Source organism: Populus euphratica, unplaced genomic scaffold (assembly GCF_000495115.2).
Source record: "Populus euphratica unplaced genomic scaffold, PopEup_1.0 scaffold51.1, whole genome shotgun sequence".
In the NCBI taxonomy this organism is placed as follows: Eukaryota; Viridiplantae; Streptophyta; class Magnoliopsida; order Malpighiales; family Salicaceae; genus Populus; species Populus euphratica.
This window is the reverse complement of record NW_011499932.1, coordinates 249,339-266,973: the sequence shown is the minus strand read 5'-3', so window position 1 is coordinate 266,973 and position 17,635 is coordinate 249,339. Positions and strand designations below refer to the sequence as shown.

The 17,635-nt window shown below is 27.2% G+C and overlaps 1 protein-coding gene across 1 annotated transcript; it reads right to left on the bottom strand.

Moving 5' to 3' along the window:
* Positions 1-12,250: 12,250 nt before the first annotated feature.
* LOC105136108 (uncharacterized) lies at positions 12,251-13,367 on the bottom strand. Its single transcript, XM_011041310.1, has one exon. It carries the CDS (start codon positions 13,212-13,214, stop codon positions 12,693-12,695), a length of 522 nt encoding a protein of 173 aa, XP_011039612.1. The 5' UTR covers positions 13,215-13,367; the 3' UTR covers positions 12,251-12,692.
* Between the last annotated feature and the right edge of the window lie 4,268 nt (positions 13,368-17,635).

The following is a 17,635-nucleotide window of genomic DNA, read 5'->3' as shown; positions in this document are numbered from 1 at the left end:
AATAAGTAACAATCAAAAGAATGATAATTAAATTTGATAAATAAAAAATTTCAATAAAAAAATAATAAGTAAAAAACAAATAACAATTACAAAAATAAGAACCAAAATTAATATAAAAATTAAATTTTAATAGATGAAATTGAATAATATATATATATATATATATCAATCAAAAGTTTAAGGACCAAATTTGATGTAATTAACAAATAATATGACATTTTTAAATTTTTCACAATTTTCAAAAAATATTTTCCGTTTAAATTTTTTAGAAAAATATTTTTAAAAACTAAGATAAATTTTTTTTTAACTTGAAAGTGTTTTTTGTTTACTAACTTTTTTAATTGCAAATAAACACAAAAAAATTTAGAAAGTGATTTTTTAAAAATTATTTTTTAAAAAACAAATATGGCCTAATCTTAAAACAATTTCATTTTAAATAAAAAATTAAAAAATAGTTTTTAAATAAAATAATATTATTTCAAATAAAAAATATTAAAATGATACTATTTGGAATAAAAAAAATCATTGGAGTTTACTTGATAAGTTTCATATGGATTTTTTCAAGTCAACATGACTGCAATTTAATTCACTGGGTCATCTAGATTCAATCAGATCATTGTTTAAATTGGTTAAAAAAATTCAAACTTGAACTAGTCTTTGAGTTGATAAATACTTGGATGAACATGCTGGGCAGGTAAAGTTTTATAACCATGGTTAAACTTTGAATATACTATTTGTAACTAGATTAATAAAATGTACAAGGAAATTAGATATTTTTTATTTTCTATATATATTAAATAGAAATACACCATATATATATATATATATATATATATATAAACATAGTATCGAAAACATCAAGAGTACCTCGTAATTTCGAGTACCAGGTTAACAATCTCTCGAGTTGGCTGGGACACTAAAGTATAGATCGTACCTTTACATATATTGTCTAACCCATTACAAACTCTGCAATTTTAAGATTTTAAAATAAAACTTCCATTAAAATACTCTAGATCAAGACACTATTTGGAATTCCGGTAACTTATATTTTTAAGTATTTTCTTAAAGCATATCCATGTTAAAAAATTATCAAATTAATTTTTTTTTTGTTTTTTTATCATTTTACTTATATTAAAAGTAAAAAAAAAATCATTTTAATATATTTTTTAAACAATAAACATCTAATAAAAACATAAACACCATGGTACCAAACATAAACAAAGGGTTTGTTTAAAAGTATGGTAAATATTATTTTTTAATATATTTTTTTGCTTGAAAATATATCAAAATAATATTTTTAATTATTTTTAAATTTATTTTATATCAATATATCAAAATAATTAAAAAAAATCAAAAAACTTAATTAAAAATGATAAAAATTAAAAATACAATTAAATCGCAATGCCACACAATTAGACCTAGACTGAACAATAATATTGAGTCTACCAAGCACTAATGATAAAAAACATGTCGGGTCATACACATGCTTGACATGATGGATTTAATTTCAGATATTTGAAAGTTGAGATAATTATGATTTGAAAAAAAAAATTATAAAAAGTATTTTTAACTGAGGTTGTTTTGATAAAATATATGTTTGATTAAAATTGAAATTAAATAAAAAATAATTTAAAATATTTGGTTAAGAATATTTTTTAAATTGAAAATTGGTAATAAAATGACTAAAAAATATATATATTAATATCAATAGTTTTTAATTAAAACCCTGTAGATTTAATTAATATTACATCTTAAAATAAATAATACTTTGTGAAAATATTTTTTTATTATCCCATTAAATTATTTGCAATTCCATCATATACAAAATCTATTTGAAAAGGCCTCTAGTATCTATTGTTTCTTGGGTATGCAATAACATCTACTAAAAAGTCACTGGGAGCAAAATCAAATTTGCAATCAAATTTTGTAAACGTTATGTTATAATGTAATATCCTTTTAGTGTAATTATATAATACAATTGATATTACTATAATCTAAACCTGTGCTTTGTGTGGATAAGCGGATATATTTTGTAAAATTCTTCATCCCTATTTCCATATTATAAAAAATTGTTTTATCACATTTTGTAGTGATGAGTGTGTGCGATTAAATTTTTTTCTAATTTCTTGGTTATTCATGATGTCTAAAATATTATAAGTAATACCTCTTATTTTTATATGAATCCAAATACCCCCATACTTTATGGGATATCAAGTATCAACTAAATAGTATTTACATGCAATTACAAATAACATTTTAAATCTATTACAATACTAGTAAATAAAAATGCAAATTATTATATCTATGTAAGCATTCAATTTCTATCACATAACTATTTTCTAATGATATAATAAATTTTATATTATTATTATTAACCGTCTTAAAAAAAATATGTGTATTATGGACATTATTTTTTTATTTTGTCTATATAAATATGAACTACATATTTAAAACTACAAGCATTCATTATATTTTGTGTCACTACATCTCATTCATGGGTGCCATCAATAAAATTCTACTACAAATTATGTTTCCTCTCTTCTTCCCGGAAGTCACAAGATTCAACCTCTTCTTTAGTGTTTATAAAAAATTCTATTGACTCGTGACTTTATTATTACACGAAATCAAGTTAAGTTAAAAACAAGAAGTAGTACAAAATCAGACAATTATTTTGTGTCAATTTTAACCTTATTTAAAATCGCCGGGAGAAATAATAATAATAAAAAGGTTTAATATTACAATCTCCAATTATATAGACCTTACGAAATTAATTATTTCAATCTCTAAATTTTTTAATTGATTTTTAAAAACTTATTATGATGAAAAAGCTGATGAAATTGCCTTTTTAAAAAGGCAAAACAAAATCTCAATGTTTTATTTTTCTTATGGGGTAAACCAGACACCATGTTATTTGTTAAACCACCAATTAAAACAAAGCAAACTGATGAAAGAACAAAAGGCAGAGTGTTAAGACGAGCAGGGGGGTTGCTGGTGCATAATCCAAAGTCACTTTCGACATTTCCTTCATACAAGATGACAAAGTACATGCCACAAAATAGATCCTATCATCCTAAGAATACACCAAGACACATCCTTGGGTATTCAAATTCCTTAGCTTCTAAGTATGAATAATTTTTTTTTAAACAAGGTTTAAGATAAAAAAAGGCATGCACACTCTTGACATGCAGACCCAATAGTGCCCATGGTTAATTATTACAAGATTTAAGAGGAAAAAACATGCACGCTGGAAGCACACAAACCAAGTTACGCATGTGGTAAATTAACTTATTTCATAACACCCAAATTTCACAATATGGTAAATAAGAATAATCAACAGCACCCAAATTTTAGTGTATGTGTAATAAAAACATGTATTTAGTTAAAGATTTGTAAAGAAAGAAACACATTACCTATTTCATAACATCTTCTCTTCTTGTTCCCAGACCAGTTTTTGGGTTTTTTTTATTGGTGTGCGTCTAAAATCAACACAGATCTGTATATAGATTTTGCAACAACATATATGTCATTGTGAGAAACAATAATAAAAAAAATCTTATAGTTTAATTTCCTTTTATTTCTAACGACAAAACAAGGAGATGGTAAATCAAGTTTTAATTCTGAAAAATAAAAGAAAGAAAATTATTCACGGTGTAAGTAATAAACAACACTTAATAAAAATAACTTTATAAACATTTTTATAAGATCATTGCGTAGTGTTTTGAGAGAAAAGGTTATATGGAAAATTTGTTATTTCAACTGTTTTTTTTTTAATTCTATCTTCTGTGTATGTGTTTTTGTCAATAAATCTCAAAAATTAAGGTGAGAAGCTTGCACCTGAATTGTCATGTTTTTTTTTTTTTTTCAAATTGAGGTTCCATCTTAATTCTTGACGAGTCCCGCCACCATAAAATAAAATTTCAACCCTAACCAAACACAAATTCCCGTGTTTTAATTAAAAATCACCTGCAGCCACGCTCCCGACACAACCGAATGACAGCGGAAGGCATGCTTGAGAGGCCACTTAGCGTGCGTGATAAGCCCGGTTGCCTGCCTTTCGGCTAGTGCAAGTCTCAGGCTACAACTGTTTGCCCTATGAAGAGGCGGCCAGCAGAGAGGGCTTATTTTTTGCCAGTTCAAAATCCAAGTGTAGAAAATTTTGAAATTGAAATGAATGCAATTCTAGATGGCAAACGTTGAAAACTCTTGTTTAAAAAACATGTTAATGGTCAATTTTGTGTCAAATTAAAATTGGAATAAGGTTGTAGTTTGTTTTTTTATGGAAATATATTAAAATAATATATTTTTATTTTTTAAAATTTATTTATAATATCAATATATCAAAATAATTTGTTTTTTTTAAATAAAAATTCTTTTTTTTTTCAAAAAGATCTTAAAACACATTTTAAGTTTGTTGTTGCTTCTAATAATACATCAGTAAAAACTTCATAAAACTTTATTCGAGTTTTCTTTATTCTAATGAAGGGATTTTTTTAATAATAAAAATATTTAAAATCAATTAATATATCTTCTGAAAAGTTTATTTATTTTTGTTTTGAAAGATTTTAAGAATACATTACCAGTAAAAAGTGATGAAGATTGGAGAAAATTAGCTAAAGAAGCAGGAGCCTCTCTCTCAGACAAAGGGGCAAAGCTCCGAGAAGATACATGTCGAATTGCGGCTGAGCATGTAAAAAGCATTGAAAAAAAAAACTATACTTTTTGCATAACCAATCGTAGTTTGAAACGCAGTTGACCACGAAAATAAACAGGGTTAGGGACGCGTGGACAGATGAATTTCAGTAGGGCTGTCAATGATGACACGTGAACGACAACATTTCATGATAGATTTAAAACCTTATTTATTTTTTATTTTTTAAAAATTATTTTTTAATAAAAATTATTTTAAAAAATAATTACAATTATATCTCCCAACACACTATTAAAATATATAGAGAGTGTTGTTGATATTGTTTTTTAATGTATTTTTTATAAAATAATATTTTTTTTAATTTTTTAAAAATTATTTTTGATATTAGCATATCAAAATAATTAAATTTTTAAACAATTTTTTTTAAATTTTACCTAACCCTGTTTAAAACACAATACTTAATCTTCAGTTCACCAGAGTTATTTCTCGGAATAATGTTGCGGTGAATGTTATGAAGCTAATTGTTTTAGTGATTGGAGGACGGGATACCTCGAACGTGTCTAAAAAAACTCTTTTTTTTTCAATTGAGTCCTTGTTAGTTAAAATTGTCAACTCAATAAAATCCCACTTTCAAATTTCTTTCAATAAAGTCCTTGCCGAGTAACAAATACAGTCACCTAAACTCCAATTCTCGCACAGGTCGGAATTATTACATTCTCCTTGTTAATTTAATATATTTTTAAATATAAACTTTCTTTACCTTAAAAGAGTCACCGTCCTGGGAGCCATGTGGAGTTTGATTGATGTTGACGAAATCTTGGATTTCACTTCTCTCTCTAACCAGATTCAAACTTTTAGTTTGAGATGGGATAGACGACATTGAGCTTTGATTCTCCACTTACCTTCTTTACCTTCGCTCCAAGACTCTAGATCAAACAAAATCAACCCAGTGCGGCTGCCGGAGAGTACTCCGGCAGGAAACCCTAAACTTTTTTATTTTTCCTAGCTATTTTCTTTTGTCTCGGATAAACTTTACCTTATTTATGTTTTGAGTAATTTTGTAGGATTCTTTCAATCAATTTTAGTGTGGCTTCACTCATTTTTACAGAGGGATGTCCTTTGTGGAATGCAACACATGCATTCAGAGATTTTGAGAGACTAATCCATTCGATGCGTTGTACTGAAATTATTTATATAAACATTAAAGTTATTTTTTTCCTTTAATTTAGCTCTTTTATTTTTTTTTAATATTGATTTTTTTTAATTTTATTATTAATTTTTGTAATAATAATCTAGATTAATTATTAATCGAGTTAATTATATCATGTTAAAATAATTTTTATATAATTTAATTTTAAATTTGAAATATGTAATGAATTAAGTAAGGAGTTTTTTTTGCCTATGAATTTCATTCGTTTTTTTATATAATTTTACTCTCAACCTTTTTTATTGGTTTTTTTTTTAAAAAAAAAACAGTCAAATTAAATGAGTTATATCTTGATAACTCCTTCATAATTTAGCTTTAAACTTGGGTTAGGAAATAAGTTATGTCGAATTATTTTTTTGTCTTCAATTCATGTACATATTATTTGATTGACTTGTTTTTTAATCAATTATTTTTTATTAGATTATATCAAAACAATTTTCACATAATTAATTTTTTTAAAAAAAAGTTAGGAAAAAAGTTCATTTTAAGCTGACTCAAAGAATTGAGTTTAATAATAATAGATATTTTTATCACATTGCGAAAGAATATTAACTTTTCTGACCAATTGGTCCATTCTTGAACAAATCTGATCCTGTATGGCTATGTCTTTTACTTTTCTAGTTTAGTAAAAGAGAAGTGTTCATCTATGATAAATAAAAGGTGAGCATTTTCAGATAATTCATTACTTTTCTATTTATCACAGCCACAACTCCGAAACCCTTTTCGATGCTTTTCTACTAACGAAATAAAGCGTAAATGCATCATAAAAAGAAAGCAAGGGGAAGAAACACACAGCAAGTCACTAGATTAGATAATGTCCAAGAACTCGATTCCTCTTATCAAGTTCTTGGACATTATCTACAGGCCTGTGCTATCATTTACTTTTCTTTCCAAGCCCCTTGATTAGTGATTGAACTGGGATTTATGGCTCCCAATTCTGTGCCCAACAAGCTGAGACAAATGCAGCAAAAGGACTAGCATGCTCAGAATAGAAGTTCTTCCCACGATCCATCTCTAGAGGACCAGAGACGAGGGTCATAAATCTAGGTGGTAAAAGGAACTCATTGGTTGAAAAAAAGGCAAAGCACTCAATCGTAAAGAACAATAATTGAGGCCACCAGAGAAATGCACAGGCTCATAATGGGCAATTGTCAATACGTACACCATTTATATACCTCTGAAGCCACATTGAATGGGGAATATTATCAGCATTTGCTATTACCACACACTAGGGATTTGGGACACTATGAAGTCAGGAGTTAGGTGAGGAAGATCATGAAGAAAGAGGATTGGTATAATCAAATGATAAAGTTTTAGGTCTGATATTTAGATGTTATTAGTTTATGTTTTATAAATCTTATAACTATTAAAAATTTATAGGAGTAATTGAAATATATACAAATTAACATAGATATTTATATTAATTAAAAAAATTATGGAATGCCTTCATTTTATTTGATGCAATAAATTGAATTACAAACTAAATATGAAACCATAGAGATTTTTTTGATTAGTGCAAGTACAAAATCTAGTTATAAATAGTCTATCATTAAACCCAATTAACGAATTTAATAGTTTATAATTAATAAGTTACATCTAACCTTAAAAGTATATTTTTTATTATTTTATTAAACTATTTGTAATTTTATCAAGTATAAAATTCATTCGAAAATATATCTGATATTTCTGGTTTTCTAAGTGTGCAATAATATCAGCTAAAAAATTATGAACAACAAAATTAAGTTTGTGATCAAATTTTATAAATGTTATGTGATTATACAATATTCTTTCAATGTAATTTTATAGTATCATTGGTATTACTATAATTTGAATCTGTATTTTACGTGGATAAACGTACATATTTTGTAAAAAATTTTATTTTTATTTCCATACTTTAAATGAATATTTTATCACATTTTGTAACAATTAAATACTTCTTCTTGGTTTTTTTGATTGTCTATTTATTGAAATACTAAATACCTATATTTATTAGGATACTAAATACCAACCAAATAATATTTACATATAATTATAAATAACATTTTAAATCTATTGTAATTTTAGTAAATAAAAATTAGTTTTGAAATTCTTATTTTGGCTAGTTATGTGTAATTTATTAATTCATCAAGAATAGTCCAATTTTTTTTTTAAAAAAAGTAGATAGATATCAATGCTTCAAAAGAATCAACAAATCATAATTATAAAATTTAATTAGGTTAATGATCTAGTTCAGAATTCAAAATTTTGGGTTGAGAAAATAAACCAGGATGAAGAATTCGAAATAGCCAAGATAGAGTTATAAAAATATTTAATTACCTATGAATAGAAAAAACATGGATTTTAGTGTTATATATAATTATACTCGTACAAGAAATTAGGTTTTCTATTGTTCTCATTTTTCACTTGGATAAGAACCACCATGAACGACGTGTAGTTGTCTCTGTCTCTGTTATTTGGGTGTCAATAAAAAGTACAACTGGGCAGTCTAATCTTGGATGTGAATAAAGTGCAAGGGGGTGGTGCGTTGTCACTGAAAGGCTCATGTTGATTGATTTCGATGACCCAGATGCCTACAGCTAAAGACAACTTATTGGGCTTTGAAGCACCAAAAAGAAGAACAGGTTCAATTATGATTGAAGGTCTCTAGCTTAGCATAGTTGCTAGTTCGAATTTAAAAAGTCCAATGTTGCCAGGGAATCCCGCACCAAACAGACAACAATGAAAACATTAATGATACGACGCCGAAGCAGGAGATATTTGAAACGAGTTACTTTTTAAAATATTATTATTTAAAAATTTATTAAAAAATATTTTTTTATAATAACACATCAACATAATCCAAAAACACACACAAAATTTTTTAAAAACAAAATAATAACGAAACCATTGCGCCAAATAATCCCTGTAAATTAATTATAATTGTAAAACCTGGATAAGCCTCTGACTCAACTTAAAGTTTCAGTAATTGGTTAAATTAATCTTAATTGATCTAAATTAATTTAAATTATTATTATATTAAGAAAATTTTTAAATAATAAAATTATATTTTATTAGAATTTTTTTAATTATCATAAGTATCTATGTTAACTTGTATAAATTTTAATTAATTTTATAAATTCTAAAATTAATAATTATATAATTTTTTGATGAATTTAAAATTTATAAAATTCTAAATTAATATTTTTTTAAGGATAAATCTAGAATGTAATCTTCTTAATCACCTCTTTTTCTTTCTTTCTCACACGCGCATACACGTGTGCACACGCCCCAACTGACAGAACTACCAGTTTCATAGCTATTCCATAAATTAGGAAGGGACCCTAAATTCTTGGGCCTGTTTTTCCCACGAGGAATTGATTTTCTGAATTTTTTTTATTTTTAAAATCCTCAATATAAACCCTTATAAATTAACATCACGAGATCATTAATTTTTTTTTTATTAATCTATTGATCTTATGTTGTATGCTTGTTAAATTATTTAATAATTGTCCATCCTTGAGGACCTTGACCATAGGATGGATCGTAAGAAATAAATTTTTAATTTTGATATATTTTTAATTTTTTTTGTCTATACAAAATTGATTATGAGTAACTAAATTTTGGCATTTTTCTAACAAGAAAATTCGGAGTATATACTTTTTTATCCATTTAAAACTCCATGTTTTAAATCTAATTTTTTAAAATGTTTTTAGAAATGTGGGTATAATTATTTTTTAAAGTATTTTTTATTTAAAAATACATCAAAATAATATTTTTTTTTAAAAATAATTTTTAATATCAGCATATCAAAAGAATTTAAATATATTAAAAAAATATTAATCTAAAAAAATAAAATACTTTTTTTTATTAAAAAAATATTAATCTAAAAAAATAAAAAAATAAAATACTTTTTTTTTAAAAAAACATGCTTTTATCTCATATCACAGCCTAGAAATGAGTGTTTTGCTTCCCAGATACTACTGCTAAATTTTTGCACCCTGAAACCTATAATTTGGTGGAGATCGGATCTCGTCAATTATGAAAATACAGGATTCGAGTGATTAAACAGTGATCGTGATCCTCCGAGCCTTCTAAAATAGTTTTTTTAATAAAAATATATTAAAATAATTTTTTATTTTTTTTATAGCAATACATTAAAGTTATATTAAAATACTAAAAATATATTATTTAATATTTTTCAAGAAAAAATTCACTTTTATAAAATATATAAAAGCAAAATGAAAAATTGCGTCAAACACCTAGTTGAACTATAACTCCATTAGCTCGAGAACCAAGTAAAAAATGAGTTAAAAAAACATCTATAGTTAAATTTTTTTTTTGAAAAAACAGATTTAAAATGAATTTTTACATGTAAAATAAATGAAAATCAAGTCTCCATTAATAGAAAGCATGTCATTTTATCTCGCTATAAAATTAAAATTTAAAGCATAATTATGAATGGAATAGTGCAAAAGGCAAAGACTATTTAGCCAATAAAAGAGTTTTTCCTATATAATTAAAAAAAATAGAAATTAGCCAATAAAAGAGTTTTTCCAATAATATTGATTTGAATAAAATGATCAATCGAAGTTGGTTTAATGACTTACAATTGACCTGATAAATTATAGATTCGGTTCTAAACCGGGTATAAGTATTTTTAAAAGATATTATACTTTCTAAAAAACCTATGAATCCAGTGGTGGAAATTGTTTTTTGGGAAATGGCCATGAAGAAACTTAGGATACAAGTATAATTATTTCTTGCTCAAAGCTATTACACAAAGCTTTTGGATAAAAGCAAATAAAGCAGCAAAGCATCTTCTCTTGCTTTAAGGTTCTCTCCCTTGAATTATTGAAGTGGTAATGAAGAAAGGCAAGCAGGATCCCAAAGGGTTCTCTCTCTTTGCCAAAAGAGAATTAATTTTTAATATATATTTTACCTGGAAATGTATGCATTGAAATAATATTTTTATTATTTTTTAAAAATTATTTTTGATATTTACTCATCAGAATATATCAAAAAATATTAATTAAAAATACAAAAATATTTTTAAAATCATAGAATTAAATATCTATTCATTTCAAAACAAATTTAACTATATTAGCGCTGTCTTTCCTTTATCTTATTTGGTGTACAGGAGAGGTACTGGAGAACTGACTTGACAGAAATTTGACAGCATCAGAGGAAAGCTAATTAGCTTGTTGAACTATCCTCTATTCATATGGAGCCCAGACAAGCATATGCTACCAGTCTTGCCACATTTGGAAGCAAAGGTAGGCATATCACTGTCTTTCATTTTCCTCAAATGATTTTCATATACAGCAACATATCCTGCATTAACCCTGCATAATTTCATGGTGTTAAAATAAAAGTAAAATTCGTATCATATTAATTACTTTACTGTAAATTATTGGTTTGTAATTACACTTCATCCATGTTTGGATCGTTTTAAAAATAAATGTTTTTAAAATATATTAAATTAATATTTTTATATTTTTAACTTGTTGATATAAAAAATTATTTTAAAAAATCACTATAACATTTCCTAGGTCAAAGAAATCTTATGAACAAATCACTATGAATTTAATTATTTAAATAAATTATTGTTTATTATCATGAAAATAGTTGTTTTTTAAAGTATTTTTTTGAAAATATATCAAAATAATATATTAAAAATAGTTTTTGAAATGTAGTCTGGTAAGAATTTGAAATTATTTTTGTAAAATTTATTTTTTTAATTTTGTGATATTAAAAATAAATTTTTAAAATTCAAAAATATTATTTTAAAATATAAGAAAAGAACTGTTATCAAGGGTGGTAAGGTTTCCAAGTGAATCATGTGAGGGAAAGCAAAGGCAAGTTCTCTTTAGAACTATACACTGCAAACATCAAAACAAGTAAATTGTAAAGCAGAAACCAGCCATCTCTCGCCCCAATTGTTCTTGAAGACATGCCCCTAAGCAAATAAGCAACTTCGTGCCACAAACATAACTGAAATCTTCAACATGTAAATATCAATTTTTCCCAGGAAGGAAATTTCAAACAGACTCATACTCAACAAACAATTACAACTCTTGCTGGAAAACTTTGATGGTAGATGCTGACAACAGCCAGGGAAGACCATACGCCCTCCTCGATAATACAAACCCTATCAGATCCTATCTGCAGATTCATATGTTCCGAGTACTAAATTTAATCAAGGGTTAAAATATCCATGGGCTGCAAAGATAATTCCGTTCACAAACATGTATCCTTGAACAAATTCCAACCCCAAATCATCTGTCAATTGTTCCACATGCATCCAAGAACTGGTCTTGTTAGGGACGGTTTTAAAGCAAAATCCAAATTGCCAGAATCAAGCTTGACAATTGAAGCTAGAAACACATCACAAATGTTTGATATCACCCCAAGAATTTACACTAGAAATAATTTTAAAAACTATTATTAAGATAACTAATCAAGTACATCATAAAAAGGGATGAAAAATACCCCTGAATACTGAGGACAGAAGAAGTCATCTACCTGACAGAACAATTACAGACTTAAAAACCATAAAACTAAACCATAATTCACTTGCACAGCAAGATGAACCTAACTGTAACCTTGATTACCCAGAAACTACTTAGAGATTCTAATTTCTAACAATCAGCTGACACAAACTAGATAATAAAGCTATACATAGACACAACACACGATACAAGACATAATTTTAAAGTCAAGCAATTCGACTGCTCCCCTTGAAAAAATAAGGGAAAATCGAAAGCAAAACATCAAAATCAAAACCCCACTATCATCATAACCTCCAACTATCAAATCCCACCCAACAACTTCAAACCCACCAAATAAACCTAATTCAAGCTATAGACTAAGGCCTAAAAGCTTCCTCAGCTCACTGCCTGCATCAGCAACGGGATCATTTTTCTTTCTAAAAAAACCAGGTAAAGGAAGAGAGCTTGGAGGCGGCGATGTAAAAAAGGCCGATCCAGCATAAAATCCGTTTGACTCAGTGAGCCGGACGCGAGCTGGAACCAGCACAGGATCCGGACCCAACCTGGCTGTTGAACCCAGACCCAGATTTCCATTTTTCACTGCCTTAGGAATCGGACTCCCTTTTGGAGCCTCCACCTTTGAGGGCTTGACTAAAACTTCCTCGCCGCGTTTGAGGATCTTGACTTGTCCCGTAACAAGGCTATTGTTATCCTTGGGAACAGCGGCGCGTGAAGGCGGGGATGAATTGGGACTCCGCTTGCGCCGATTGGGTTGTGCCCTGTTTGGGCGGTGGTTGTTAGGGTTTGGGTTCCGTGGGAACCTCATGCGTGGGGGATGTGATTGTAAGGGATTTTTCAGGCAATCTTGAGGATTGACAACAAGTGCTCCCATGTTCTCAAGAAACAAACAGTTCCAAAGGCCAAGATCTCTTTACAAGAAGATCAAAGAGAGGAAAAGAGTAAACTTTCGGAGAGAGGAAGAGAAATGAGAGGAGAGGAGAGAGAAAGAGACTTGATTTTGTTTGTGTTAACGTGGTCTTTCGAGATGGGATGAGTGTGTAGTTTTTATAGGGAAGGAGAAAGGACTCTATGCGGTCTCGGAGTTTTTCCCAGTCACATTAGGGGTGCGTGAGACACACGGATTCTTTTTCATTCTTTCTTTAAGGGTTTGAGTGCTTTTTTGTTTCACAGGTTCCTTGATGTTTAATGTTTAAGATAAGTATTTGATTGTGAAAATTTATATGCTTTACTGACATATTCTCTGTAAGAATAAGTTAACAACATATTTTTAACCAATACTGTATTACAAGTTAAAAATATGTATTACTTAAAAATATTCCTTACTAATTTATATTCCATTAAAAATATATATATTTCTTAAAAAATTAAAGATTAGTTCTAGTTAATTTATTACTAATATTTATTAACCACTTTGCTAATAAGAGTGTGAAACATTGTAATCAATGACGGGGAATAATATATTTACTAATTAATTTTTATATAACTCCTAACATCAACTAACATGACCAAATATATATAGATATTTGAAGCTATTGGGTAAATAAAAAAATTATAATTTTTTAATCTTGATAAATTATTTTTTAATAATTTATTATTATATTTTTTTATTTTTAATTGACTCAAATAACATAAAATTTCTTGTTTCATGAAAAACTTATTTTTTTCATGAACAATCAAGCTTATTCACAAAGTTTAATTTGAACCCATGTGTATTATCCTGGGATTACATCCTATATCTGATATTTTTCTAAAGTTTTTTTTCTAAAAATAATTTTACAGGTATTAATGTTTTTAACATGCATGTAGTAAAATAATTATTTAATTCTGTGATATATAATTAAATTGTATTTATTAGATATTAATTCTTTAAAAGGATTATACATGTGTTGTTGATAATATCATAACAATAATATTAATTTAGCTTTTTTTACACTTTAGAATTAGTCTTTGATTTATTCTTGTGTTTTAATTTATCTTTAATCAATTTTTTAATAAATATTTTTATACGGACAGAAAAAATATCATCACCTGAGAAATTTAAATTTATTTAAAAAACAAAAAGAGAATTATAATTTTTGCTGTGTTCGTGAATTGGAAGTTACAATAACAATAAAATAATTGAAATGTGTGGAGGCAAAGGACGTGCTTGTAAAGGCGCGTGTAGTGGTAGGTGGGAGAGGAAATACCACGCCAGTACCTAGGCCGATTAACTCGGCATCCGACGTGGGTTCAATGCCCGGAAGCCCACACTAAACTTTAGCTCTTAAAGTTTCTTTTAATTGCGAAAATGCCATAGGTCAACGAAACCATTTCATATTCAAATGAGTAGAGTAGCCTGTTCTTTGTTGTCAGACTACCGTTGGACCAATTCCTTTTCTTTTTCTTTATCCTTTAATAATTCGGCGGAAGAGCCAAAAGCCGGTTTCTTTTCAACTTCTATTTTCTTTCTTTTGCATTGGAGTCCGTTTGCCATTTTGCTTTCAAATTGTCAACTTCTATTTTCTTTCTTTTGCATTGGTGTCCGTTTGCCATTTTGCTTTTAAATTGTTTTTTTTTTTATTTTTGATATTAACAAATACTTTTAATTTTCTTTAATAAATTAGATATGATAATGTTTTTTAAAAGTAATTATTTTATTTTATTATTGATAATGGCAAGTTAAGATTATTATAAAATATTAAGAAATTTATTAATTAAATATTTTTAAAAAACAAAAACACTCAAAACACACGGTTGAAAACGAACTCCCAATTCTCTTGCAACCCACCTCTTCTTGCTACATTAATTATCATTACAGGAGAAAAGGAAAACCATTCAAATTAAAATTGAGTTGGAGGTTGGGATAGCTTTTTATTAAATCTCAACACGCCATCGATTTCATCCTCTTCGAACTAAAGGATTGCTGGGGCTGAAAAGTGAAGGCTGTATTTATACGGTAAAACCAGTAAGAAAGGATGAGTATTTAAAAGTTCTTTTATAGATGGAATAAAGGTTTGCTCTGTCAAAATATAAATTTTAGATTCATTTTTCTCATATATATCCTGTTCTAGAGAGAGAGAAAAATTGATTTTTTTAGATTCATTTTTCTCATATATATCCTATTCTAGAGATACTAAACATGTATTATTATAATAAACACATGAAATTCTCATATACATGTAATTCTTGAAAGAGGGAACGTAGCAAGAAAGAAAATAAAAAGGTGAAATTAAAATAATTATATATATATAGAGAGAATTTAACCATGCAAGCAGTGGCGGACGCTACAAGAACATTTTTTCCAGGCTTTTTTTTTATATAAGATAATTAAAATTTTAATTTTTAAAAAATAATTCTTATAATTTAAAATTTTAACTTTAATTCCTTTTTAAAATAATTTTTTTATAAACATGCTAATTATGCTTATCTGAAATACTTTTCTTATACCATGAGATTTATAATTCATTGGTGGTTTAGCATCTTAATTTTTTTAAAATGTTTTTTAATTTTATTCTTGCTGTAATAATAAAAAAATCTTTTAACATCATTCAAGGTTTGTTTAGTGTTGTGGTCTAATCATAATTAAGTTTTTTTTTTTAATATTAAATTTTTTTTGATTGTTTTATTGTATTAATATCAAAAATAAATTTTTAAAAATAAAAAAACTATTTTTTTATACATTTACAAACAAAAAAGCGTTTTGAAAATCAAGATAAAATCATTCTTTTTTCTTCTAACATCAAGCTAACTATCACACAAATTAAACCTACAAAAATATTCGAATTTAAATTCAAAACTATAAATTGTTTTCAAAGAAAGAATTTGATTCACATGAGCTGCTCACGACCATGGTCTTTCATAAGAAACATGAAAAAAATCTAACGGTTGACACGGTTTAGGATCTTTGACATTTACTTCTGATCAAGGGACACGCATGGGAAGCTTCATCTCTGGTCAGGGAACCTGGTAGATAAGGAAATTAATAAAAGCAAATCACGAAATGCGCGTGAATTTGCATAGGTGTTTTCGTAATTTAAACCAAAATCAAGGGGATGTTACTTTATGGTAATACCGGAAAACAGTGGATCCTCGGCGATGAGAAAACAGCTGGACCTCGAAATTATCACACGTGTCCATTGTTGAATGGAGTGAGGTAACGTTGGAAAAAGAGGTGGGTGGCTGACTGGGTCAGCCGACCTTTACCCGGCTGTTCGGTTGGACCGCTTTGGATTATTATAGAGTAAATGAACCGGTCAAAGATTTCTTGGGTGGGACAGGTGGAGACAAGAGAGCTTTCGGTATGGACAGGTGGCGGTTGGCACTTGTCAAAGACGTGTTCAAGACAAGGAAACATACATTGTTTTAATAAGTAAATAAATATATTTCTTGTACGGGCTATAGAATATTTCTCTCTTCTTTTTTTTGGTTTAACTTCTTCTTATCATGTTGTTTTAAATCATATATTTGTTCTAGAAGATTTATTTTATAATCTTGAAATTTAACTCATGACCCCATTTATATTTTTTATGCAATTCTTTAAGGACTAATAAAAGGACAATCATAATTATTTTTTTACAGGATTTTTACTGGACTAGTTTTTGTACAGAATAACTCAGCCTGTAATTTTTTTAACAACAGGGTTTTCTTTTTTATTATTTGTATGTATACAATAAATAAGAATAATTCTATTTATCATCTCAATTCAACCTTTAAAAATGTGCTCATTAAAAAAATAAAAATTTACCTCGACTTTAATGTTTTTTCTTTGTTCTTTTTTTTTTTTAATAACAATACCTTCAATTGCATGGACTTTGACTAGTGAACGTGTTTCGGATTTTTAGGGTATAACATGAGATAAATTTGTTCTTAATTTATTTTTCAAAAAACTAATCCTGTTAGCAATATTATTGTGCCATAAAACACAGATTATTATTTATTATAATAATATAATTATTATTTTACCCCTTAGTTATTTTATCCTTAGCTTTTGCTTCAGAGGTAATAGCGTGATTACTATTTTATCTCGTTGCATGTTTAGCCTTTATTTTGGGGTGGAAGATGATTTTTTTTTTATCATGATATAAATGTTTTTTAAGAATTATATGGAGTAATTTTGGTAAATGTATTTTGTGATGGATGATAAAATTATCAATATAACTCTTAAATAAAATAACATAATACTTTTTTGCACAGGAGTGTATTTGTATTTTTTATATTTTGCAGAACAACTTAGTTACTGCATCATCTTTACAGCTCTAATTTTTTAACTTTGATTTTAGGAATTTGGTTGTAATTTCACTGTAATTTGTTTAT